The sequence below is a fragment of the Musca domestica genome, unplaced genomic scaffold, assembly GCF_030504385.1.
Source record: "Musca domestica strain aabys unplaced genomic scaffold, Musca_domestica.polishedcontigs.V.1.1 34, whole genome shotgun sequence".
Classification (NCBI taxonomy): domain Eukaryota; kingdom Metazoa; phylum Arthropoda; class Insecta; order Diptera; family Muscidae; genus Musca; species Musca domestica.
In genome coordinates this window covers 4,650,150-4,675,769 of record NW_026712313.1, presented here as the reverse complement: position 1 = coordinate 4,675,769, position 25,620 = coordinate 4,650,150, and the positions used below count along the sequence as shown (strand labels likewise).

The 25,620-nt window shown below is 34.9% G+C and overlaps 2 protein-coding genes and 1 long non-coding RNA gene across 4 annotated transcripts; 1 reads left to right on the top strand and 2 right to left on the bottom strand.

Moving 5' to 3' along the window:
* Nucleotides 1-973: 973 nt before the first annotated feature.
* LOC101900152 (voltage-dependent anion-selective channel) lies at nucleotides 974-2,548 on the bottom strand. The gene is made up of 2 exons (XM_005184395.4): nucleotides 2,001-2,548; nucleotides 974-1,934 (listed from the first exon to the last, which is right to left on the bottom strand). Exons 1-2 carry the CDS (start codon nucleotides 2,546-2,548, stop codon nucleotides 1,634-1,636), a joined length of 849 nt encoding a protein of 282 aa, XP_005184452.1. The 3' UTR covers nucleotides 974-1,633.
* Nucleotides 2,549-8,569: 6,021 nt separating this feature from the next.
* LOC131803831 (uncharacterized) lies at nucleotides 8,570-10,068 on the bottom strand. Its single transcript, XR_009342790.1, has 2 exons — nucleotides 9,740-10,068; nucleotides 8,570-9,680 (listed from the first exon to the last, which is right to left on the bottom strand). It is a non-coding gene; the product is annotated as an uncharacterized LOC131803831 (long non-coding RNA).
* Nucleotides 10,069-12,534: 2,466 nt separating this feature from the next.
* On the top strand, nucleotides 12,535-24,832 carry LOC101899979 (SET domain-containing protein SmydA-8). Of its 2 annotated transcripts, none has more exons than XM_005184394.4 (4): nucleotides 12,535-13,248; nucleotides 23,452-23,781; nucleotides 23,842-24,068; nucleotides 24,132-24,822. In XM_005184394.4, exons 1-4 carry the CDS (start codon nucleotides 12,878-12,880, stop codon nucleotides 24,722-24,724), a joined length of 1,521 nt encoding a protein of 506 aa, XP_005184451.2. In that variant the 5' UTR covers nucleotides 12,535-12,877; the 3' UTR covers nucleotides 24,725-24,822. The 2 variants fall into 2 exon arrangements, with proteins under 2 accessions (XP_005184451.2, XP_011292885.2); XM_011294583.2 differs by lacking the exon at nucleotides 12,535-13,248 and adding an exon at nucleotides 16,693-17,165 and having other exon boundaries at nucleotides 24,132-24,832.
* The last annotated feature ends 788 nt before the right edge of the window (nucleotides 24,833-25,620 follow it).

Here is a 25,620-nt window from a genome sequence, read left to right as displayed (position 1 = left end):
ACAGGACTCACCACCATCGCACTCAGCACGCGTCACCCAAGAATGGTTACAAAATGAGGTTCCTCGCTTCATTTCCGGCGCACAGTGGCCACCAAAATCTTCGGATATCAATTCGTTGGACTATTGTGTCTGGAGTATTTGGAAAGCAAGGTTGTCACTAAAAAATACCAAAGTGTCGATCACCTCAAGCAAGCACTTCGCCGGGAATGGGCCAAAATGCCGCCGAGCAACATTCGGGCAGCGTGTGACGGTTTTATTGGCCGTTTGAAGGGCCTAATTCGTGCCAAAGGTGACCAATTCGAACAAATCTAAACTTATTTTAAAATTTGATGCTTTCGATGCTTTGCGGCATTTTTTGTTTTCATTCAATAAAATTTAAAAAAAAAATGTTAAAATTATGGCGTTTGACTTTGTTGCAGTTTTTTTTTATGTCACCCTGTATATCTGTCATAACTTGCGAAACAATTCGGGCGATTCTTTACAACATGTAATCTCTAAATATTTCTCTTAACCAGAAATATGATATGAATATGTGATTTATCGAAATTTAGGATTAGGTCAGATACCGATTGGTCAATATTGACCAACTGATTCGGAACCCGCCCCCATAAAGGGTCAACTGCTTGAATAATCATACCTCAAGGCTGGGGGTATACACCTGTAGGCAAAACCGACTGATACTATTTTACTTGTTTTATCAATAGTTTAAGAGTATGAAGTAAGAAAACAATCATGCTAATTTTGACCTAATGGGTAACCCAGAAATTAAAATGACGTTATGTTAGGAGATACACCTACACATTAGCTAACATACTCCCCACACTAAAATACAGGAACATTTTGTTAAGCGAATATATTTGACGAGGTTGAAGATCACAGTGGAACCCATTGGAATTGCTACAGATAAACAAGATACGTAAAAGAACACAGCCAAAAACAAAACATCTCTTAACCCAACAAAAACGTCACAGAATTTAAATGCACAGAGACGACTTTACTCTGCAATATAAGTATATTTTTTGCTTGAAATAACTGTTTCGATAATAACAGCTTAAATGATTTAAAAGTAGTAGTAAATAAATATATAATTTATCTGGCTGGGCAGTTTTCAATAGAGTAGAAGATTTTCGTGGCGAGGGTAGCAGGTCAGGAAAATGGAATCGAAAAAAACACACTGTGTTGTTTTTCGTTTTCTTTTCACAGAAAGGAAGGAAGTGGGGGAAATTAATAAGGTTCTACTAAAATCTAAGAAAAAACGTGTTTGTCCTTTTTTTGGATGTTGGTTTTCTTAACTGGCTTAAACCAAATGGTTAACAATGGTTTTTAGCATTTTTTTTTATTTATTTGTTGTTTTCTCTTCTTGTTCTTCTTTTACTAGAATGTATGTTTCAAAATGAACTGAAACTTTTGTTCTCTTCACCCAATCATTTTAATTACGGTTTAAATAATTTTCGGCTTGAAATTTTTAACATTATTATAATTAGAAGTGTAATTTGTTGCTCTTGTTGTTCTGCTGAGATGACGATGTTGTTGTTGTTGTTTTTACATACTTCGGTTGTTTGTGAAAGTTTATTGTTGTTGTTATAATTATTTGGTAGTGTTAGTACAATTAAAAAACTTATGGACAATTGGCTTAGGCTTCCAATTCCAAAGCAACACCGATCTTGTGACCGCCAGCATTGAAGTTCTTGCCATCGATCAAGGTGGAGAGGGTGAGGGTGATGCCGTCACGCAACTTTTGTTGATAGCCCAAACCAACTTGGCAGGCATTGTTGACCTTGGCGCGCAAAGCGGCATCCTTGTCCAATTGGAATTTGCCGCCCAAACCGAATTTGGTGTTGTTGCTGCCAGAGGTCCATGACAATTGTACACCAACGTCCAATTTGTCGGAGCACTTTTGGAAGATGGAACCGCTGAATTCTTGGCCATCATTGCTGTTCAATAAAAAGTTAACAATTAATATAAAGTAATTGACTTTTCTTGCAAACATTTCTACTTACACAGCTGTATGCAAGACAAAGTCCTTTGTGGTGTAGCCCAAGGCAAAGTTGTTGGTGGTCAACTTGGCGTGTTGGGTATCGAAGGCAGTCTGGTAACCAGCCAACCAACCTTCATAGCCCAAAACGGCGGAGGCGTTGATCAAGGGACCGCTCAAATCAACATTGACATCGGAATCGATTTTAACGTTTTCATGGCCGTAGGCAACCTTGAATTTGCCAGTCTTGTTGCCAGTTTGTGGAGCAAAGGTACCTTCGAAGGCCAATTTCAAGCCCTCGAGCAATTTGTCTTGTACGGCAACCTCGGTGAAGAGGGTGTTGTCTGTGTTCCATTTTTCGGTCAAGGTCAAACCGTAATCGTTAACCTTGTATTTGGTCTCCAATGAACCGAAAACCTTGCCAGATTCCTGGTTAGAATGGCCGGCTGTGCTGAATTCAATGCCAGATGGAGTTTTGGTTTTGCAGTCCAATTTCCACAAACCGAAATGATAACCTTTGCCGAAGATGTCACGAGCTTGTTTACCCAAATCGGAGAATGATGGAGGAGCCATCTGTGGAAAATGAAAACAAAAAAACAATTAATTAAAATAAATGAAAAAAAAATCAAAATTGAAATATAAACAATTAACATATTAAATTTGTTGGCATATTTTTTGGAGAATGATAAGAAATTAAACGTTTTTATAAACCAAATTACCCATTAGTGTAGAAATTTCATATCTTGTGGCCTTTTTATCTATTTAGTATTCGCTAAGTAATCGAATGCTGTTTATTATTTATCCCACCTAATCTGATACAACCCCACACACAATTTCATCGTAATTGTGGATTATATTTAATATCTCCAATATTATTTTAGACCATGTTAGATATAAATACACATATTTTGCCATTTTCTATTGATAAGATAATTCTGGCTTTCTGCATTTATTTTAAGTTGTGACAAATTCTCTACCAAACAGAAAAAACACGCAAGTAATGACGCGACGCACATTATTGTTCTAAATGCGTTTGTGTGTCTGTGTGTGAAGATAACAACAAATTAGCGACACACTTTACGACATTAGAATGTAGACAGACCAGACAAATACGAATAGAAAGCAGGAAATTTTATTTTTTAGCCTATTACAGTGAAACAAAATTTCTGGTATTTATTTTCGTTTGCCAAAATAAGCAAAACAACGCACACACAGATACACAGCAAGAGGTATAGGTCAATGATCGATCGGTTAGTCGGCCGTTCATTCGGCTGTAGTGAAATGACCGGTTTTTCGAGATTCTTTTTCTACTCTCGCAAAATAAAAGAAAATAATAAAAAAAAAAAAAACATTTCATTGAGTAAATGCTGAAAGGCCAAAGTGTTATGATGGCGTGAGTGAGTCAGCTAGACGGGTTTCAGCCTTATTTACTATAGAGATGGGCCGATATGATCCATTTTGAGTCGATAGCGTATAGTGTGTTCACTTATAGTCAACCTTATACTGTAATATTTTATCCATGTTTGTTAAAAATTAAAAAAAAAAAAAAAAAACACATTTTTCTATGTTTTAAACCTTTGTCTACTTGTGTGGGAGGTGCCAGAAGGAGTGGATCGACACCAATAGTGTATGAGGCTAATAAATATGGGAAAGAATTATCAGTTTTTATACATTTTGGGTAAGATTGGAGACTTCATATAACTTGTGGATAGGTTCCCAATGTCGACTGGGAACCAAGAGTAGTCGCCTTTCAAACGAAAAACATTTGCCCTATTCATTGAATTTTAAAATCAAAACACTGAAGCGACTATTCGGGCTTTCGAGATAAAATTTCGCAACAAATTTACGTCGAGTGCAGCTGTACCGGCCAGTGTCAATGAAGACCATCAATTGACGATGCAATAGGACCTCTGTTACTTGCGGAAAGATTAGGAGTGAAACCTTCTAAAATAAAGCTTGTACAAAATTGAAGGCGAACCACCTACTGCAAAGGATAATTTTTCGTCAATGGGCTCTTGAAAAGTCAGCCGAAGGTCCCCTTTTATATAAACACAAGAAAAATAGTATCAGTTGGTTTTTCCCACAGATGTATGCCCCCAACCTTGACTTATAATTATTCGAACTCTTGACTCTTTATGAAGGAGGTTCCGAAGCAGTTGGCCAATTCGTATCTGACCTAAGACTCATAGAAATATTACAACTTGACAAATTTGGACTATATCGACTACTTCCTATACTCTATATGAGATATGTTCAATTTTTTGGAAAATGTGGAAATATGAGTGAGGTAACAGATGTAGCAGACGGATGTGTTCCGTTTTAATACTTCATTAGCAAGTTGTAAAGAATCACCGACTTGTTTCGCAAGTTATGACAGATATAAGTATTGGAAATTGTGACCCTTTGTGGGTGAGGTAGATTTGGTAGATTCACAACAGATCTTGTGTTAGCAAAAATCTTTGTATGTGTTAAATTTTAGGTGACGAATGGATGGAGTTCGATGCTTATTTCGCTTTATTTGAGCCTTTTATTTTTCAAAATCTTGAACCCTATGTGGGGGGGATACCAAAAGAAGTAGTGCGATCTCTACCATCTTGTGTTGATGGAAATATTGAGATGGATCAAGTCTGAATCGGACATTATTTTCGCGTTTTATGAGCTCAATCGATACTCAAAATGTTTACCATTTGTAGGTGAGATACCAGATGAAGTGGACCATCTTCTCACCAGACCTTAGCCCAAGGTAAAAATATTGTGATATGTGTAATTTGAAGAGAACCGGAAGCGTATTTCGGATTTTATGATCGTTTTGGTTATTCAAATTTTTAACCCTTTGTGGGGGAGGTACCAGAAGTAATGGTGCGATCTCTACCATCTTTGTAACAAATCTTGTGTTGATAGAAATATTGAGATGTGCCAAGTCTGAATGGAATCGGATGTTAATTAGGTGTTTTATGAGCCTCATGAATATTCAAAAATGTTACCCTTTGTGGGGGAGTTACCGGAAGAAGTGGACCGATATATTCCATTTTCACACCAATCCTTAGTTTAATCAAAATATTGCGATGTGTGTAATTTAAAGACAATCGGACTCTTAATGTTGACCCTTTGTGGGGGAGGTACTTGATGGAGTGAACCGATATTGTCCATTTTCGCACCTAACCTAGCACTGATACATATATTAGGATTCGCAAAGTTGGAACAAATTCAGACCATCCTTTCTATTTCTGTGCAGGCAAGTCTTGGCCGTATCAAATAATGTATACCCTCTGTAGCCAAAACTCAATTCGAGAGCTAATCAACCAACCAAACTTTACTAAAAAGAATTGCAACGATTCTTGGTATTGTTCAATATTAAGAGTGTCACTCTTATATTGGAAAAACAACTGGTTGTATAAAAAATATAAATTGATGAATATAATTTAGGGCCAGAAAAATGGGTAAGTTTTTTTGAGTGGAAAACTTCGTAATTCCTACAAAACCACAAAACATTTGGGTATTGAATGAAACTCAACCAATTTGTGATATAAATCAAACCCTAGTACTTTATAATTCAAATAATATAAATCCATTCCCATAGATTTTCTTTCCATTTTCTTTCCTCTCTAGGCAATTATTGGAAAAATATTCGTCCCCAAAACAAATACCAAATTGTACGATTATGATAAGTACTGGGAAACACCACATCATCATATGAAAATAATAAATGACAACATATAAGATGCACCCGCGAGGACAACAACAATAAGAATTTTAAACGTGTGGCCATTAAAACAAAAGAAAAACAATTGTGAAAAACTAAATACATGGCGTTGTTTTTGTGGGTTTCTGTTGGCTAGAAACAATAAAAAACAAATGCAATGAAGAAGGTTTAAAGTGTGGACACATAAACAAGATATGTTGCAATACACATATATAATAACCTTTAATACGTCTTATTATTTCAATTTGTTGTTGTTTTTATGTTCTACATGAGAGAAATACAATAAAAATGTGAAGAAAAAATAACAACAAAATCATATTCTTTCCTTCGTTGCATGTGGCAAGCAGAATATAAAATAAGAATAAGAAAAAAATTGCAAAAACAGACAACAACAACAACAGCCACAAAATTATTTGTAAAAACCTTTAGCAGCAGATGATGACTGAGGAGGATGATGTAATATTTGAAAAAGGAGAAACAAAGAAGTAGGTATTTTTAATAAATTTAATTTTACACCTAAAACAACTAATTTTTTTTAAGCAAATTCAATTTTTGTTACTGGAAACACTTGCCTCGTCATCGTTATCGCTAAAAATCAATAAATCCCTTTTTAAAGTTTTTCTTCTATTTTCATCGCTTGTTGGAAAAAGCCACGATGGTTGAAAATAAAATGTGGCCAAAACACGCAAAGGACCTGAGTATTTTTCATGTTTTTTGTTGCTATCTTGATTGGTCATAATTATTATAATTTTCTGCCGACTGGTAGCTACGAGTGTGCAATGCTTGGAAATTCAATAAATATTACACAACTCAGGTGGCCATCATACAATTATTAGCACTGAGAACTGGGTCTCTCAAGGATAGAAAGGAATGTTTAAGGTCAATCAACAACACACAACACATTTATTTCTTTCTTTTTTGGCAATATACACAAAAGAAGACAATTTTACAAAAATAGTTTTTTTAGAACACTATATACAAAACAACTGTTCGCTATGACGTACTTTTATCTTCAACTAGGTACTTTCACTTTTCTTATATTGGTAGTAGGTTAGGTGGTTGGTATGTTGGGGCGGATGGATTTTTTTCTTTTTTTAATACACAGCACAGCCTTTCTTGCAGCAGATGACACCCTCTCCCAAGCTCTTTTGCTTAACAACTGTTTGCGCTGTCATATGCGATAACACGGTTTTGTGGCTGTTTTCAATATTGTTTTCACATTGGCTTTTCTTTGCCTTTCCTTTTTTTATACTTTGTGTTTTTACTTTTTCTTTTTGGGGGGTTAGATAGAAATTATCGAATTATTCGCCCCGTACTGAGCCAAAGACAACAGCTGTGCAACAAAAGTAGCAAGAAGAAAATATACAAAAACAAGCCCCCTACATTTGGGGTGTTGAAAATAGAATGTCAGTTGTTGCCTGATATTGATTTTTCTTCTATGACGTCACAACATATAATTACTATTATTTCATTGGAGAGTCAGCCAAATATGGATATTTCATTAAGATGATTGTATATGAAAATTCAGTAAAAAACTCATGGAGTTCACTGTTAGTATTTCAAATGAAGATTTGAACTTTGGTGTATTTGGACTGAAGAATACATGAGTCAGGGACGTAGGCAGTTGGAGCTTGAGCACTTCCAAAACGTTTATTAATTTGATATTTTTTGCATTTTTGAATTGGGAAATAAAATCAAAGCATAATCTTTACAAAAAAAAAAAAAATAAATAAATAAATAAAAAATAATAATAATAATAATAAAAAAAATAATAATAAAATAAAAAAATAAATTAAAAAAATTAATAAAAAATACAACAAAAATTAAAAAAATAAATAAATAGGATGAAACATAAAACTATACATGCCTAGGATTTATAAATATTTAAAATAAGGAAATAGTATGTGATATCAGAAATGAACCGATAAAACTATGAGGAGTACAGGATGGGATGATTGCTGTCATTTCTAGCTCGGGCTAAAGCCATTGAAATTCCAAAAAGTGAAAGAACTTACACCGCAACAGAAAGAACATAGACTCAAAAGAGCTAAAGAGTTGCTTCGCTTGGCCGAAAGTGCTGAACTGCCCAATTTGGTTTTCTCCGATGAGAAAACATTCGTTCTCCAGCAGTTTGTAAACAAACAAAATGATCGTGTTTACTTGCCAAAGAGGTTAGCTGAAAATGTGCACCTTCGGTTGGCCAACAGAACTCAAGCGACGGCTATGGTGTGGGTCGCCATAACAGCCGGTGGTCGCTCTCCACTCATATTTATCGTCCGAATATTAACCCGAAAATATTCTGGAGGTTATATTAAAGCCTTAGACGCGCAAACATTTTGGCCGCAGACCTTGGACTTTCCAACAGGACAGTAAAACTGTAGTTCCTCTTGTCATGTATCAGATTTGAGGAACCCCATGTGTGGATTTTTTTGCTTTTAAAAAACTAATCGCATGGAACTACATTAAGTGGGGATTATTTAAAGTACAAACAGACGATGATTAAGAAATGTTGACACAGTCATTGACCCATTTCGTTTGGAAGTAACGGATGAGAACGGCATAGAAAGGGTTTTCCTAAGTTTTCGTAGTAGTCAAACGTATGTCGTTCAGATGGCGGAGGATGTTTAGCTTAATATGTTCCCTAATTCCATTCTCGAATTAGCCCTGAAAGTCAAATTGAAACTACACACACTTCCTGTTCCAGTTTATATTTTCCATGGCAGCAATCAATGTCAAATCACAGGAAGATCATAAAAGCGACATAAAGACGCTGCACAAAACACCACCCTAGACAATAAATTGAAAAAATTGTGCAACCTTGGAAATTGGCAAATGACACTTCTCTACATGACACAGTCATCAGAAAAAAATTCCATGTTGTCATAGACAGATTAAATATTTTAGTACAAATAATCTTCTATTTATGTTTAGTAAACAATTATTTTTTATAAATAAAAAATGAGCTTATAATTAGAAATAGTAAACAATTTCAATATTATGTAACAATTTTTGTCACAAATATGCATTTATGAAAAGAATATTCTCCATTGCGGCAAATTAGTCATGTAGGTATCTCAAAGATAAAAATGGAATTACATAATGAAAAAGTGTCATATACCACAATGGGTAGCTGTACCTACTAAAAAATAAGAGATTTTAGTTGGACCACAACAAATATTTGACACATCTGGAACTAAACAACAATTAATGGGACTACATCATAGCTATTTCCAAATTGTCTGGTAGCCCAATTTTACATTGTTATGAAAGTGTACTGGAAATGAATAAGAACACATATTCAGCAATGGCCTCCAACAACAATAACAACAATTGAAGTATGTTAATGTTAATAATTGGAACTGATAATGATAACTGGGAAAACAAACAAAATTTAAGTCTATTATTTATACAACACCAAAGATAGGCAGCCCACAGATACGTGTAGAAACAACAAAATGTATTTTTTTCAAATCTATGCAAGGTGTGAAATTTTATCAAATTCACATGATTTGATGCACACCACTCTGGAGAGAGTAGGGCGTCAAGGAATATTCTAGAAACATGATTTAAATCCCTATTCAAATCCTTTGGGTTCTATCACCCGATCACACCAAAAATAGAATAGTTTCGAAAATAATGAAAGGAAATCAAAATTTCCTTTTCACATTATTGAAGAAAAGTGAAAAAGGTATGTTACGTAATTGGCGCAAACACTACTCAGAGACTACGATATATTTTCAATTGCTATGGCAGCGCAGCGCCGGTTGCTGTTACTGCAAGCAAGCAAACGAGCTGGTTGAACAATGTGATTGACCGGCTAACATTAACATTTAACAGTGTTCCCGTCCGCTCACTACCAGATAAAGATATTTGGGGGGCTGGTGGTGGTTATCTGCAATGGCCATTAAAGAAGATAAAACCAACATGTTATGACTTAAATAAATAGACCGGTCTATAATCAACATACACCACCATACCAGCGATTCTTCCTTTTTTGCAAGCCTAAAAAAAGAAAACGAAAAACTTATTTTCGACACCAACAAATACATGAAGGAAAATACCTCCCCTCATGATTATTGCCCAGTTTTCCATTTACGAATTTTCTTCAACCATATACACACACACTCGCTCATATTGGCACCACCACCACTAACACTACCATGTCAAATACATCCACGACGACGTCGCCACATTTTTCTCTTTTCTTGTCAATTGAAATAATTTTTCTAGGTTATGAAATCACTTCTTTTATAATTTCTCTTCTTTAATTTATTCCATTTTACAAATGTTTTTAGCTCAATTATTGTCACTTTATGTTTATTGCTTTATTTAACCCGTTGTTTGTTTGTTGCTATTTTATTGGGAATTTCTTTCAAATTTTCTTCATATTACTTACTTTTGATTAAAATTTGATTTGCGAGCGAGAGGAACAAGTACGACCACGAAACACCACAAAATAATGTAACTTTGCAAAAATTCTATGTCAAAGTAGCAGTTAGGGATCGGTAAATCGATAAAATGCATGTCGTCTAAGTTATCGATATCAATAGTTAAAATAATGGAGATGAGAATTGTAAGCGTAACTAAATAGTAGCGTCAGCGCTTTTACGTTCTCATAACTTTCAGTAAGACTTAAGTTGTGTTCCAGTACTTTTTAGTAGTAAAACTAGCAGAAGAGAGAACAGTTCGAAATGTCATTCTCATTTAGGTTTGCTCAAAAAATAAGGGAACGGAAAATTAGCAGATATGCGATAAAATGTCAAAATTCCAAAAGTAAACAACCTAAATCGGACTGGTGAAAAGAGCGCCAACATTTAAAAAATGAGTATTGAAGACGATAAGTTAAAATTAATAATTTATAATAATAATTAATAATTTGATTCCTCATTCAGCCAGTCCTCTTGACTGCTGGAATCATCCAAAAGTGAATACATCAGTTGCTCCATATTTTCTCTTTTTGTTATTTGCACGACAAATATTAGTTTTTCTTTAGTTTTCAAGTTGATCATTTTCTTTAATGAAATGTATCAATACATTTTTCAACCTTGTTAGCCCTGCCAATTAAATGTCAAATTTACAATATGCACATTTCTGCTCGGCCAAATTCATGTAGCTAAAACAAGCAGAAATGTGCACCACTCAGCGCCATTTTTTTCTCGAGAGAGCTGCAAGTTTTGCTAGTTTTTGGAGTACGGGAACGCGTTGTAGCAGAATTAGTGCTAATTAGTACTAATTTGCAGGTTCTGGAACACAACTTTATTTTGGGTAATTGAAGGAAAATTGGATTGTATCAAGGTGAGAATACATGAAGCGTTTTTTTGACTGGTTTAAATCAATAGCTGTCTTCTTCGTAGAGGAACAAAGGAAATTTAGGTTGACTTAGTTCGATTTTGGCCCTACAATCCTTTGTTCTTTTCCAAAGAAGCCAGCCGAAAAGCGTTTCCACCTTAAGGGTGGGAATACATAAAGCGCATATTTGGCTGGTTTTAGTCATCGACTGACTTCTCCGTAGATGAACAAAGGAGAAAAATTAGGAAAATATAAAAAAAATTAAAACAACTTGTTGCATATAGTTTTGAATAAGTCTGACAGTGTTATTGTACCGTGGATACAAATATGAAACGCACCATGACATGCAATTTAAAAGGGTCTACTTTACAGGAAAAAAGGAAAGGAAGAGCACATGGAGAAGAATACAGATAGATGCATCAATGCTTGAGAACATTTATATGTCAAAAAAATTTAAATGTTTCTTCAAAAATAAAGAGATTTTTATATGTTTTCTTATTCGAAGTCATTTGGAGGTTATTACAATAAGCGTTTTTCAACAATTTTTTTTTCAAATTTAAATAATTTTTCATTCAACATTTTAAATTCCAAAATTGGTTTGACAGTTCATTGTCGCAGCAGCTGAGTCGATGCGCCTACCTATATTCTTCTACCATCACATTTTGGTGTGTATCATGGCAGAAGAATACTAATATTCTTCTACCATGGTATGGAGTTTACGAGCATATTTACACGTACTAAATCCAGCGAATTTCAAGTTACATTTCCATTGCGTTTGACGTATACGCAATCAGATTGGCAGCGTTAAACGTCTGTAAAAAATATTTTTATCAAATAAAAAATAATTTTTGGGGGCAAATTTTTCTCTTTTTGTAATAAAACTGTAAATATGTCAACTGTAAATGTCAAATAAACAAAACGATTTATTTGATGGTATATAAATATTTTCAACACCATTTTAATAAAAAATAGAAACATTTTTACACACAAGTGCGATTTGTGATTTATTTAAATAAAATATCGAAATTTTTGCGCAATAAAGGTATAACAAATTGTAGAAGCAATATATTTATACGCAAAATATGACCATAAACATATATATAAAATAATATGTACATGCACATATTAACGAAACAATGTCATAGAAATTTCATTTTATCATCGAGAATTTTGTAGAAATAAACAAAAACATGCAGTACATAAAATATAAAAATTTAAATTAAAAATGATCGTTACACTGCTCATATTGCTGACATGGCATATATATTTAGCATCTACTTAGGCCAAAATTCAACTGCATGCCTATGTCTTAAAAAAGGGTATCAACTCTCGATCATTCGCTCAATTAAACAAAAGATGCACGTGAGGCGATTTTCCAAAGGGGGAAAACAAAAGTTTACACACAAAAACACACGGTGAAAAGTCTAGACAACAAATTTGTATGGGCAGACAAACAAACAAACAAAAACAGAGAACATAATTGAAATACAATTCTTAAAAATAGACCGAGAATAAAAACAAATAATATACACCAAAGGAGGCAGCGAGAGAACGGCAAATATAAAACACTGAAAGCGGCAAGGCGGTTGGTCCACAGTAAAATCAATTCAATTCTGTCAATTGCAACAGACGCACAAACCTCAATCTAAAACAAAATTAAATTGATTCGAAAAAAAACAAAGAAAATAACATATTCATTAAATTTAGTTTAGTTCGGTACAAACACGTAACGGGACAACGAAACACTTCAGCAGTCGCGTTTAAAGCGAAATAAAATTCTTATTTTTTTAACGGTTTTTTAGAAAAAATTTTCAAAAATTATTGAATTACAAGAATTCACCCACAAAGATCCAGCCGAAGATCATCCACTACGGCGGTATCCATCGACATCAAAACTCCATGTAAACACCATGGCAGCAGCAGCAGCTACTGGAAAAATGTTCAAATCACGCATTGAAATTGATCCTCGCTATGGCCGCAGCCTTGTCACCACCGATGCTGTGACTAAGGGTGAAGTTGTCGTGGATGAGCTACCCTTTGCAATGGGACCCAAATCAGGTGGCATCGTTTGCTTGGGTTGCTATATGCCCTTAGCATTTGGCGAGGACGGCGATTCGTTGGATCGTTGTGACACCTGTGATTGGCCGCTGTGCAGTGCATGTCTCGATACACCGGTCCATGAGGGCGAATGCAAGATTTTTGCCGAGGCAAATGTTCGATTTGCTGGTAATGTTGGAGAAGATGGTATCTGTGCCCAATTGGATTGCATAACACCTTTGAGGTTAGTAGCATTTAATACTGTTTACATTGTTGTTGATTAATTTCCAACAAATTAGGACATTCTTCAAAAAACGCATTTTTAATATTTTCATAAAGATGTGTAAAATGCTGTTCGATCGTCATCATGATGTTTTTAAAATTTCTTTGAGAAATTTCTGAATGAACAAGCTAATATTTATTATTTTGGCTACTCTTTTGTGAAACGTTTAAACATGTGTATGCACATGCATACATATTTGTTTCAATTTGTATTTAGATGAGATTTTGTAAAGGAAATGAGAGTCGCGAGTGAATGAACAGATGATGAAGAGAAAAGAGAGCAACAGTGTTTCGTCTATGCCAAAAATCTCTATGAATTGTGTGTATATGTTTGACTTATGTTTACCTAAACGTATGAGTAATGTAAATATAAACTCCTTTGAAATTAGTAGCATGTTTACATATACGAAATTCAGTGGATTGTAACACGATAGAAGAATAGAGGAAGGCGTATCGACAGAGCTGCTGGGACAATGAACTGTCAAACAAATTTTGGAATTGTGAATGTTGAATGAAAAATTATTTAAATTTATAACAATTGTTGAAAAACGCGAATTATAATAACCTCCGAATGACGTCATATAAGAAAACATTTAAAAATTTACCTTCATTAAAAAAAAACACATTTACAAATTTTTGACATATCAATATTTCCAAGCGTTGATGCGTCTACCTCTATTTTTCTACCATGTTAATTCCATTTCGTTTACGTCAAATTAATTAGTAGTATAAACGTATAGTATTTCGTATACTTATGATATTCGTGGTTTAGTATGCCTAAAAGCAGCGCTGCTCAAAAACAAGACCTCGCTCACCAGTCAAATTTCTCTTTGTTATACCCTCACCATATGGCTACAGAGAGTATATATCATTTGATACGGTCAAAACGTGACTCATCGAAATAACGATTTTAATCCGTCAAATCCGTCTCAGGACATTTGCAGTCGATCTAGTGGTGTCCGTCCGCCCGTCCGTCTATCTGTCTGGCTGGTACACACGATAACTCTCGAAGGGAGTAACCGGTTTGATCCAAACTTGGTACATCGTAATATTATTGTCAAATTTAGATCGAGTTCGGAGATGGACAATAGCGGTCCACTCCTTCTGGTACCTACCCCACAAAATCTCAACATTTTCAAAGAAAATGATTTACTGCACAAAAAGAGAAAGGATAATCCAAATTTGCTTCAACTTTGCAAATTCTAATATTTGCATCAGTGCTAGGTCAGTTGCGAAAATGGACAATATAGGTCCACATCATCAAGGTCAAAATTTTGAATAATTATAACTCTTATTAAATGTGATGTAAGCGTTCGATTGTCTTCAAATGATACACATCACAATATTTTTTTATTAACTCAAGGTCTGGTGTGAAGATGGAATATATCGGTTCACTCCTTCTGGCACGTCCCTCACAAAAGGTCAAATTTGAGGATATTCATGTAGCTTATAAAACACGAAATTAACATCCGATTTCATTCAGACTTGGCACATCTCAATATTTCCATCAACGCAAGATTTGTTATAAAGATGGTAGAGATCGGATCATTCCTTCTGATACCTTCCCCACAAAGGGTGGAAATTTTGAATAACCAAAACGATAATAAAATCCGAAATAAGCATCCAACGCATTCAAGATCTGCTGTGAAGATGATTTATATCTGCCAACCCCTTCTAGTACCTCACCCACAAAGGGTCAATAGGGTGAAATAAGTGAGCGATTCTTTACAACTTGCTGTATCTAAATATTTCTCTTAACCAAAACATCTGATATGAATATGTAATTCATCGAAATTTATAATTTCGCATAAAATTGGATATAAATGTTCGATTCCCTTCAATTTTTGCACATACCAATATTTTTATCTGTATTAGATGAAGTATGAAAATGGAATACTTCCGTCCGCTTTATCTATTACCTTACACATATTTCCACATTAAAAAAAAAATATGCACATATCTCATATAAAGTGTAGGAAGTAGTCAATATAGTCCAAATCAAACACGTTGTAATATTTATATGAGCCTTAGATCAGATACGGGTGGGCGATATTGGCCAACTGCTTAGGAACGTCCCCCTTAAATGATTAACAGATTGAATAATCATAATTCAAGGCTGGGGGCATGGCAGAAGAATTCAGGTAGATGCATCAACGCTTGGGAGCATTGATATGTCAAAAATTTTTAAATGCTTTTTTAAATATAAGTAGATTTTAATATGTTTTCTTATGTGACGTCATTCGGAGATTATTATAATTCGTGGTTTTCAACAATTTCTACAAATTTAAATAATTTTTCATTCAACATTTTAAATTCTAAAATTGGTTTGACAGTTCATTGTCTCAGCAGCTGTGTCGATGCGTCTACCTTTATTCTTCTACCATGGCTGGGGGTATACATATGTCGGCAAAACCGACTGATACTAATTTACTTGTTTTTTTCCTTCTTTATTCCTTCGTTTATCCTGTTCTTTTGTTTTTTCGCCAATATTCAATTGATTTTCATATATTCCAAGCCCGAGAAATTGTTAAGGAGCAAGTACATAAAAAGCTTGAAGTCATGGTTAGGCATATTAATGTCAAATTATAAACGAAAACGACGGCAGGATTTTAGTGCGGCTCTGTAATTCCTTTATGAAATGTCACAAAATATGCCCAGCCATGACTTCAAGCTTCTTATGTACTTGCGCCCTTAGCAAACAAAATTAATTTTTTGACAGCTAATACATGTGCTCAGTTATCTTGCCTTTGTAAACGCATGGTAAACGAAGACGACTAGGCGTATTAGTAACGGAAACCGTAAGCCCGTAAATGCAATGAAATGTTATAAAGGGAAGTTATGCGTTGCGTATGAGCAACACATTTAATCGTACATAGCTAAATAGATGTTTCAACACTTTGGATATTATTGTAGGATACATTAGCTGCAAATAGCTTCACATAAATGTAAATGAATTATAATTTCGCCGGATATGAAAGTAATTCATGCGTAGCATCCATAAATTTATCAATTTGATTGGTAATTTGTTAAAATCAAACGATAAAGACGACGATGATGTGTGGCGGTGCTATTAAATCAAACGCATAATGAACACACACTCACATACACACACCAAAGCATGTCAAAAGGCTGTGCAATTTAAAAAAGAAAACTACATTTATGCAAAACTGAGATCATAGCGAAACCGCAACGATGTATCTTTTGATGCATCAAAACGGCTAATGGAATGAAAAAAAAAAACAAAAAAGTCAAATATTCAAATAAACACAAACGCACGCACACATACTGATAGAACACAAAACGAAAAAACGAATGGGAAATTTGAATACCCAGTATTTTTTCGGCATATGCCGCCAACACTCAACTAGGAACATTACTGGCGATCGCACCAAACAATATTTTCGTTGACCAGCGGTGCTTAGTTTCAAAGATGACACTCGACGGACAACAACCGATCATAATCAATCGTACCGATGTAAATCACAACGCGGTGTTAGGACGATATTTAATAAATGGCCCCGTAGAATGTAAATCGAAAGATATTCTAATCGAAGAATTACCATTTGCATTGGGACCCAAGTGTAATGGTCCAGTTTTGTGTTTGGAATGTTTTTGTCCCATTCAAGAATGTACTGCCACAACGGGGACGGTTGAAAATAATGTAGACAGCAATGAGATTTTGCCAAAGACTACAAATAAAAACCGTTGCCCAGATTGTGGTTGGCCTCTGTGTGGCGAGTGTCAAGAATACAAAGAAAATATCAAATATCACCGTCAGTATGAGTGTCGTGTATTTCGAAATGGAAAAGTGAAATTCTTCAATATGCTAAGTAATAATAGATTATCGTGTCCACAGTTGGATTGTATAACGCCGCTGAGGTAGTTTTTTTATTATTCAAGTGCATAATTTTTATATAGATTATCATTTACATATGTATGTATTTTAGAACATAATAGATCATCCTTATTTGGTTTTTAAGGAAATTGTGGATCAGGATATAAAAAATTATTGCATATTAGGGTGATTCGGGCAGGCAGGAATTTATTTTTTATCAATAACAAGTAAAATATTATCAGTCGGTTTTACAGACAGATGTATACACCCAGCCTTGCGTTATGATTATTCAAACTGTTGACCCTTTAAGGGCGAAGTTCCGAAGCAGTTGGCCAATATTGATCAATTTGCATCTGACCTAAAATTGATATTAATATTACAACGTGCCAGATTTGGAATATATCGACTACTTCCTGTACTTTATATGAGATATGTGCAATTTTTTGGAAAATGTGGAAATATGCGTGAGGTAACATATGTAGCGGGCCGAAGGATTCCATTTTCATACTCCATATAGTACGGACAAAAATATTGGTATTGGCAAAATTTGAAGGAAATCGAACATTTATATCCAATTTTATGCGAAATCATACATTTCGATAAATACGATATTCATATCAGATTTCTGGTTAAGAGAAATATTTAGATATAGAAAGTCTTGTAAAGACTTGTAAAGAGAAGTCGCCGACTTGTTTTGCTAGTTATGACAGATATAAGTATTGGAAATTGTGATCCTTTGTGGGTGAGGTGCCTGAAGGGGTTGGTAGATTTCTATCAAATTCACAACTGACCTTACATTAGCAACAATGTTTGGATGTGTAAAATCTGAAGAGAGTTGGATGTTTTTTAGGCTTTCTTTGAGCGTTTTGTTTTTCAAAAATCTTGAACCCTATGTGGGGGAGGTACCAGAATAAATGGTCCGATCTGCGTCATCTTTGTAACAGATCTTGTGTTGTTGGAAATATTGAAATGTACCAAGTCTGAATGGAATCGAATATGAATTTCGCGTTTTATGAGCTTCAAGGGTACTAAAAATTTTGACCCTTTGTGGGGGAGGTAACAGAAGAAGTAGACCGATATATTCCAACTTCACTCCAGACCTTGTATTAATAAAAATATTGTGATGTGCGTAATTTGAAGAAAACCAGATGCTTATTTCGGTTTTTTTGATCGTTTTGGTTATTTAAAGCTTCGACCCTTTGGGGGAAGGTACCACAAGGAATGGTCCAATCTCTACCATTTTTGTAACATGTCTTGTTCTCATGGAAATATTGAGATGAACCAAGTCTGAATGGAATCGAATGTTAATTTCGTGTTTTATGCGCTTCATGGATACTCAAAAGTTTGACCCCTTGTGGGGGAGGTAACAGAAGGAATGGTCCGATCACTACCATCTTTATAACCAATCTTCTGTTTATGGAAATATTGAGATGTGCCAAGTATTAATAAAATCGAATGTTAATTTTCGTTCTGTTAACTCCCCCTTTGTGGGGGAGGAGTGGACCGATATATTCCATTTTCACCCCAGACCTTGGGTTAATAAAAATATTGGGATGTGTGTAATTTCAAGAGAATTGGACTCTTACATCACATTTTATAAGAGTTATAATTATTCAGAATTTGACCATTTGTGGGGGCGGTACTTGATGAAGTGGGCCGATATTGTCCATTTTCGTACCTGACCTAGGACTGATGAAAATATTAGTATTCGCAAAGTTGGAGCAAAATCGCATAATCGTTTCTCGTTTTGTGCAGTAAATTATTTTTTTTTTTGACTATGTTGAACTTTTGTGTGGGAGGTACCAGAAGGAGTGGACCGATATTGCTCATCTCCAAATTTGATCTAAGTTTGACAATATCATTACGATGTACCAAGTTTGGATCAAATTCGATTCTCCCTTCGAGAGTTATCGTGCGCACCAGCCAGCCAGACGGATGGATGGACACCAAATTTCCTGAAACGGATTTGGTACAAAGAGACCAAAGGTCTAAAACCGGATATATACCCTCTCTCTAGCCATATGACTGAGGGTATAAAAAAGCTTGTAAACATATTATGGCCTGAACTTACATTTCTTATTCTGCCGTGGTTTTTCCTTATTCAATCTGTTTGAATTAATTGGAATGTCCGAAAATATTTCATATCTAGCAGCACACCCACACCCACTTTACACATTTTTTCCATATTTTATCAGGTGAAAATCTGTCATGTTTTCATATTTATGTCTCGCATTTGACGTCATAGCTATAAAACTTAGAAAATCTATAAACAAAAAATAGCAGCAATTCTAATAAATGTTCGATATATCACGAAATTGCTGTTTGCTTTTAGAATATATAAATGTGTATAAGCGAATATTCAGAGGTTGGAAATAATCAAAAAATTCTGAAAATGGACAAAAGGATTTTAGCTGGAATTGATAAATAAATATGAGGTGTGTTCTGGTTACCCTAAAATTTGTAACAATTTTTACAAATTGTTACAAAAGTCTTTATGTGTGTTGTTTCTCTTTCGAGACGTCTGTTAACCCAAAAGTTCTGCAAAAGAGAGCGTTTGGAGAGAGAAATTTTGACAGTTCTTTCAGTGAGAGTTTGCAAATTCTTGCTGGACAAATTTCTTCTTGCAATCACTTGCAACTCTTCTTCTTCTTCTCATTCATCGACATTCAATCAGATGTTTTTAATTGTTTTTTTTTTTTTTTGTTTCTTTCTGTGCTTTCAATTTGAAAATATTGTTTTTGGAATGTAGCAAAATGTAATAAGAAAATAAAAGACTATTTCCAACGTTTAAAGACAAACGCCATTAGCAACGCGTTTAAAGGATTCCGGGGAACACAATAATAATATCTTTCTATTATTGCTCATATTCTTATTTTATTGCTGATTCCGGGGAACACAATAATACTTTATTTTTATTATTGCTCATATTTTTATTTTATTGCTGATTTCCTTATTATTTATAAAACTTGTAAAATTGGTGGTGCTTCCTTTCTTTTAATTCTTTTAACAGGGGACGAATTGGTTTGTTTTGGCAAGCTTCTGCGGGAATACAGTCTGTTTACTTTTCGCATTTTCTTTTCAAAAGAGAATAAAACTACCTTACTCTCTCAGAAAGATGTTTCTAGACAATTTCTGCATGAAAAGTAACCAGACACATCTGTGGTGGGATTCTCTAACGCTTTTTTTGAGTAACCGACAAATATCGGTAGAATTAAAACGCAAAATTATGAATGAAAAGTCCAAATTAAAGTTGACAACATTGTTGCTATCGGTAGGACTCAACGACTACATCGTTTTGGTCGGTAACTTGATGAAAAATATCGTTAATTCCGAAATTATAAGGATTTACATTTAACCGATTTTTGTCGGTAACTCGAAAAATGAGTTAAAGAATCGCACTACTGGTTGGCTTTCTGTGACAGCTGTGTCAATGCGACTACCTGTATTTTTCTACCATGGTGGTGAGGAAGACATTAGGTGTGTCTGGTTAATTTTTCCTGCAGGAATTGTCAAGCAACTTCTTTCTGAGAGAGTAATGGTGAGAATACATAAAACGGTTTTTTACCGCCTTAAGGAAACGACTGGCTTCTTCGTAGAGAAAAAAAGGATTTTTAGGTTGACTTAGTTCGATTTTGGCTCTACGCTCCTTTTTGCTTTCCCGAAGGAAAGTTAGGAATATTTACGGAATATATCAATAAAATCCTCAACTCCTGCGTCAATACCATAAATTGTCTGCAATTCATGCAAATTATTTATTAAAACTTAACAAGATTCAGAGCGATGCAGGCAGGTGGACATTCCATTATACACATAAACGATATTTCTTTAGCTCCCATTGTTTGGGCTTCTATTTCTTTTAAAACATTTTCAAATACCATTTGTTCGTATGTATGTGTGTGTGTGTGTGTGTTTTGGCCAGACACTTGTTTAATAGCCTGTCGTCTCTGTTGTCATCATCATCAGCAGCACAATACCATTTAGTTGCCTAGATCAGACACAGAACTCATACACAAATATAAATACCTACAGACATACTATTTCAGATGCACTTGTATTGGATAATTGATTTTTGTAGCAAAAAAAAAAAAAAAAAATATTTCGCTAAATAATACCTCATACAACCCTAAAACTACGTATGCTGTTTAGTTAAATGTTCGTAAAGGCGTGTGTGGGTATGTGTGTGTGTGCGAAATGTTTTTTGGCAAGGCCCAGCATTAAAAATCAAGGGTTTCTACTAAAAGCTAATATGAATAGATAGAAACAATTTTATTTTTCCTTTTTTTTGAAAGTACAGTCGTGTATGTTTTGGGGTATTAAATTTTGTTATATAGAATTAAGGTTACATTTTTTAAAATTTTATTAAAACAAGTAAAAAAACACTACACCATAGGGTAAAAGAAACATTTGAACCCATTATGACCCACAAATTCCAATTTTTATTTAGACATATTCATGGGAAAATGTGACAAAAATCATCAAAATCCCGATATTCGGCATGATGGCCTAAAAATACAAATTTTCAGACAAATCAGAAAAAAAACCATCAAAATACCGAATATCGAGAGGTACCGTTATGTGGAGGCTATACCAAATCGTGGACCTATACATACAATGTTTCGCCACCGAAGCTAGAACCCATTACGACCAACAAATACCAATATTTACACAAATTCAAATACCGAAAAACCATCAAAATACCGAATATCGGAAGGTACCGTCATATTGGGACTATACCAAAACGTGGACTTACGTGAACGACCGGAAAGTCAGACGGACATAGTTAAATCGACTTAGAATTTTATGGGGTCTACGACGAATCTTTAGGTATGTTACAAACGGAATGACAAAGTTAATATACCCTCCTTTCCAAGGTGAATTGAAAATTGTGACCCTTTGTGGGTGAGGTACCAACAGGGGTTCGCAGACATATATGATCTTCACAACAGATCTTCTGTTAGCAAAAATATTTGTGTGTGTGTGAAATTTGAAGAGAGTTGGATGATTATTTCACTTTCTTTTTTTTGAAAATCTTAAACCCTATTTGGGGGAGGTACCAGAAAAAGTGGTCCGATCTCTATTATCTTTACAACAGATCTTCTGTTGATGAAAATATTGAGATGTGTCAAGTCTGAATGGAATCGGATGTTATTTTCGTGTTTTATGAGCTTCATGGATACTCAAAATTTTGACCCTTTGTGGGGGAGATAACAGAAGGAGTGGTCCGATATATTCCATCTTCACAGCAGATCTTGTTTTAATAGAAATAATAGGATGTGTGAAATATGAAGTGAACAGGATGCTTTTTTCGGATTTTATGATCGTTTTGGTTATTCGAAACTTTGACCCTTTATGGGGGAGGTACCAGAAGAAATGATCCGATCTCTACCATCTTTATAACAGATCTTGCGTAGATATAAATATTTTGATGTGCAAAGTTTGAATGGAATCGGATGTTAATTTCGCGTTTCATGAGTTTCATGGGCATTCAAAATGTTGACCCTTTATGGGGAAGATACCAGAAGGAGTGGACCGATATATTCCATCTTCACACCATACCTTGGATTAATAAAAATATTGTTATGTGTAAAATGTGAAGTGAACCGGATGCTTATTTCGGATTTTATAATCGTCTTGGTTATTCGAAACTTTGACCCTTCGTGGGGGAGGTAGCAGAAGAAATGGTCCGATCTCTTCCGTCTTTATAATAGATCTTCTGTTGATGGAAATATTGAGATGTACCAAGTCTAAATGGAATCGGATGTTATTTTCGTGTTTTATGAGCTTCATGGGTACTCAAAATTTTGACCCTTTGGGGGGGAGGTGCCAGAAGGTGTGGACCAATATATTCTATCTTCACACCAGACCTTAAGTTAATAAAATTATTGTAATGTGTGTAATTTGAAGACAATCGGACTCTTAGATCACATTTTATGAGAGTTATAATTATTCAAAATGTTCACCCTTTGTGGGGGAGGTACTTGACGGAGTAGACCGATATTGTCCATTTTATCACCTGACCTAACACTGATTAGGATTTGCAAAGTTCGAGCAAAATCAGATTATACTTTCTCTTCCTGTGCAGATTTTTTTTTTTTTTTTTTTTAATTTTGACCTTTTGTGGGGGAGGTACTAGAGGGAGTGAACCGATATTGCCCACCTATGAACTCGATCTAAGTTTGATAATAATATTACGATGTACCAAGTTTGGATCAAATCGGATACTCCCTTAGAGAGATGCAGATGCCAATGCAAAGCCTCGACTTACAAGTTATTATTTAAACAGTATTTTTATTTTAAAATCAATTTCAATATTTTTTTTTATATCCACAGAGTCCTCTTGGCCAAGGAAGCCAATCCCGAAAGATGGGAAAAGGAGGTTGCACCCATGGAATATCATGACAAAGAGAGACGTGCTAATGCAGATATATGGCATGCTGATTTGGTGAATATAGCCCAATATCTACGTGGTCCTTGCAAATTGGCTGAACGTTTTTCGGAGGAGCTGATTATGCAAGTTGTTGGAATTCTAGAAGTAAATGCCTTTGAGGGACGAACATTGCAGGGTCATTCATTCCGAGCCCTGTATCCGATAACTGGAATTCTCTCACACAATTGTGTGCCAAATACAATGCGCAGTATTTATCCTAGCGAGGATTATAGGTATGTAGATAGAAAACTGGATTGTTCTGGATATGAATATTAAATTATTTTTATTTGCAGAATACGTTTACGTGCCATGGTTGACTTGGAGCCTGGACAACAATTGCAACATTCTTATAGTTATACCCTTAATGGCACGGCACAACGGCAGGAACATTTGAAGGCTGGCAAATACTTTACCTGTGATTGCAAGCGCTGTAAGGATCCCACTGAATTGGGTACGAATTTTAGTACCTTTAAATGCAGTAAATGTGAAGATGGTTGGCTACTGTGTCGGGATCCGTTAGGTATGAAGAACTGAAAGAAGTAAATTATATGTTATTTAATTTCTTTTCTTTTATATTTTACAGATACTAACACCGAATGGAAATGTACCCTGTGTGAATTTAAAACCTCAAATGCTGCGGTGCAAAAAGCCCTCTCTGTAATCCAAGCCGAAGTAGCCGATGTTCAGGCCATGCCCATGTCCGGCGAACGTCTGCAAGAAACTGAAACACTTTTGAAAAAATATCGTGTCGTTCTACATCCTCTGCATAATATACAAATATCACTGAAACAGAACCTCATAGAGATGTATGGTCGTGTACAGGGTTATGAAATGGTTGAATTGCCTGATGTCCTGCTCGAACGCAAAGAAGAAATTTGTCGTCAAGTTCTGAGAGTATTAAATGTATTTGAACCGGGCTTAAGTAGAACTAAGGCTACAATATTGTATGAGTTACATGTACCAATTGTGTTGTTGGCCAAGAGCGGATTCATAGCTGGTGTTTTGGGCGGAGATAAGTTAAAGGAGAAACTCGAAGAGGCCATTGCTGTGCTGAAGGAATGTGTCGATACGCTACAGCATGAGGATCAGCAATCACATGAAGGTGTTTTAGGGCTGGTGGCTAAGCAAGCTATGGAACAGTTAATGCAAAGTGTTGAAGGTTTAGAAGGTGTTTAGGATCCTCAAAACAAATCCTTAATATCTTAATCTACTATTAGTCATAAAATTTTGTTATATTAGAGTTTATTTAAATTTTTAATTCAAAAAAATAAATATGAACATTAAATAGGAATTTTTGATTTTTTTTGTAATGATTATTTTTTTGCTATTTTGAAAATTGATGCAAGACCATAAACATAAATGCAAGACCAATAAACGTGGATTTTTTAAAGAATATTTTTTCAGGGACCTTTAAACCAATAACCGTGGATTTATCAAATCCTAGTATTTGCATCAGTGCTAGGTCAGATGCGAAAATGGACAATATCGGTCTACACCATCAAGTACCTTCCCAACAAGAGTCAAAATTTTGAATAATTATAACTCTTTTAAAATATGATTTAACTGTCCAAAATTACACAAATCGCAATATTTTTATTAATCCAAGGTGAGGTGTGAAATTGGGATATATCGGTCTTCTCCTTCTGGTACCTCCCCCACAAAGGGTCAAAATTTTGAACATTCATGAAGCTCATAAAACGCGAAATTAACATCAGTTTTCATTCAGACTTGGCACATCTCAATATTTCCATCAACACAAGATCAGTTATAAAAATGGTACAGATCGGAACAGTCCTACTGGTACCTTCCCCACAAAGGGTCAAAGTTGTGAATAAACAAAACGATCATAAAAACCGAGATAAGCATGCGGTTCTCTTCAAATTACACACATCACAATAGTTCTGGTGTGAGGACGGAATATATCAGTCCACTCCTTCTGATACCTCCCCCACGAAGGGTCAAAATTTTGAATATTCATATTCCATTCAGACTTGGTAATATATATGTAATATGTATTTTTATCAGTCTTAGGTCAGATACGAATTGATCATTAAAGAGCATACTTTTAGGCG

Excerpts from the sequence above, each read along its gene's own strand:
- LOC101900152 (XM_005184395.4), bottom strand. The coding sequence starts at position 2,548 with ATGGCTCCTCCATCATTCTCCGATTTGGGTAAACAAGCTCGTGACATC. Across the intron at positions 1,935-2,000 it reads TTTGTCTTGCATACAGCTGT|CAATGATGGCCAAGAATTCA; the intron begins GTAAGTAGAAAT and ends TTTATTGAACAG.
- LOC101899979 (XM_011294583.2), top strand. The coding sequence starts at position 16,717 with ATGACACTCGACGGACAACAACCGATCATAATCAATCGTACCGATGTA. Across the intron at positions 23,782-23,841 it reads TATCCTAGCGAGGATTATAG|AATACGTTTACGTGCCATGG; the intron begins GTATGTAGATAG and ends TTTTATTTGCAG. Across the intron at positions 24,069-24,131 it reads ACTGTGTCGGGATCCGTTAG|ATACTAACACCGAATGGAAA; the intron begins GTATGAAGAACT and ends TATATTTTACAG.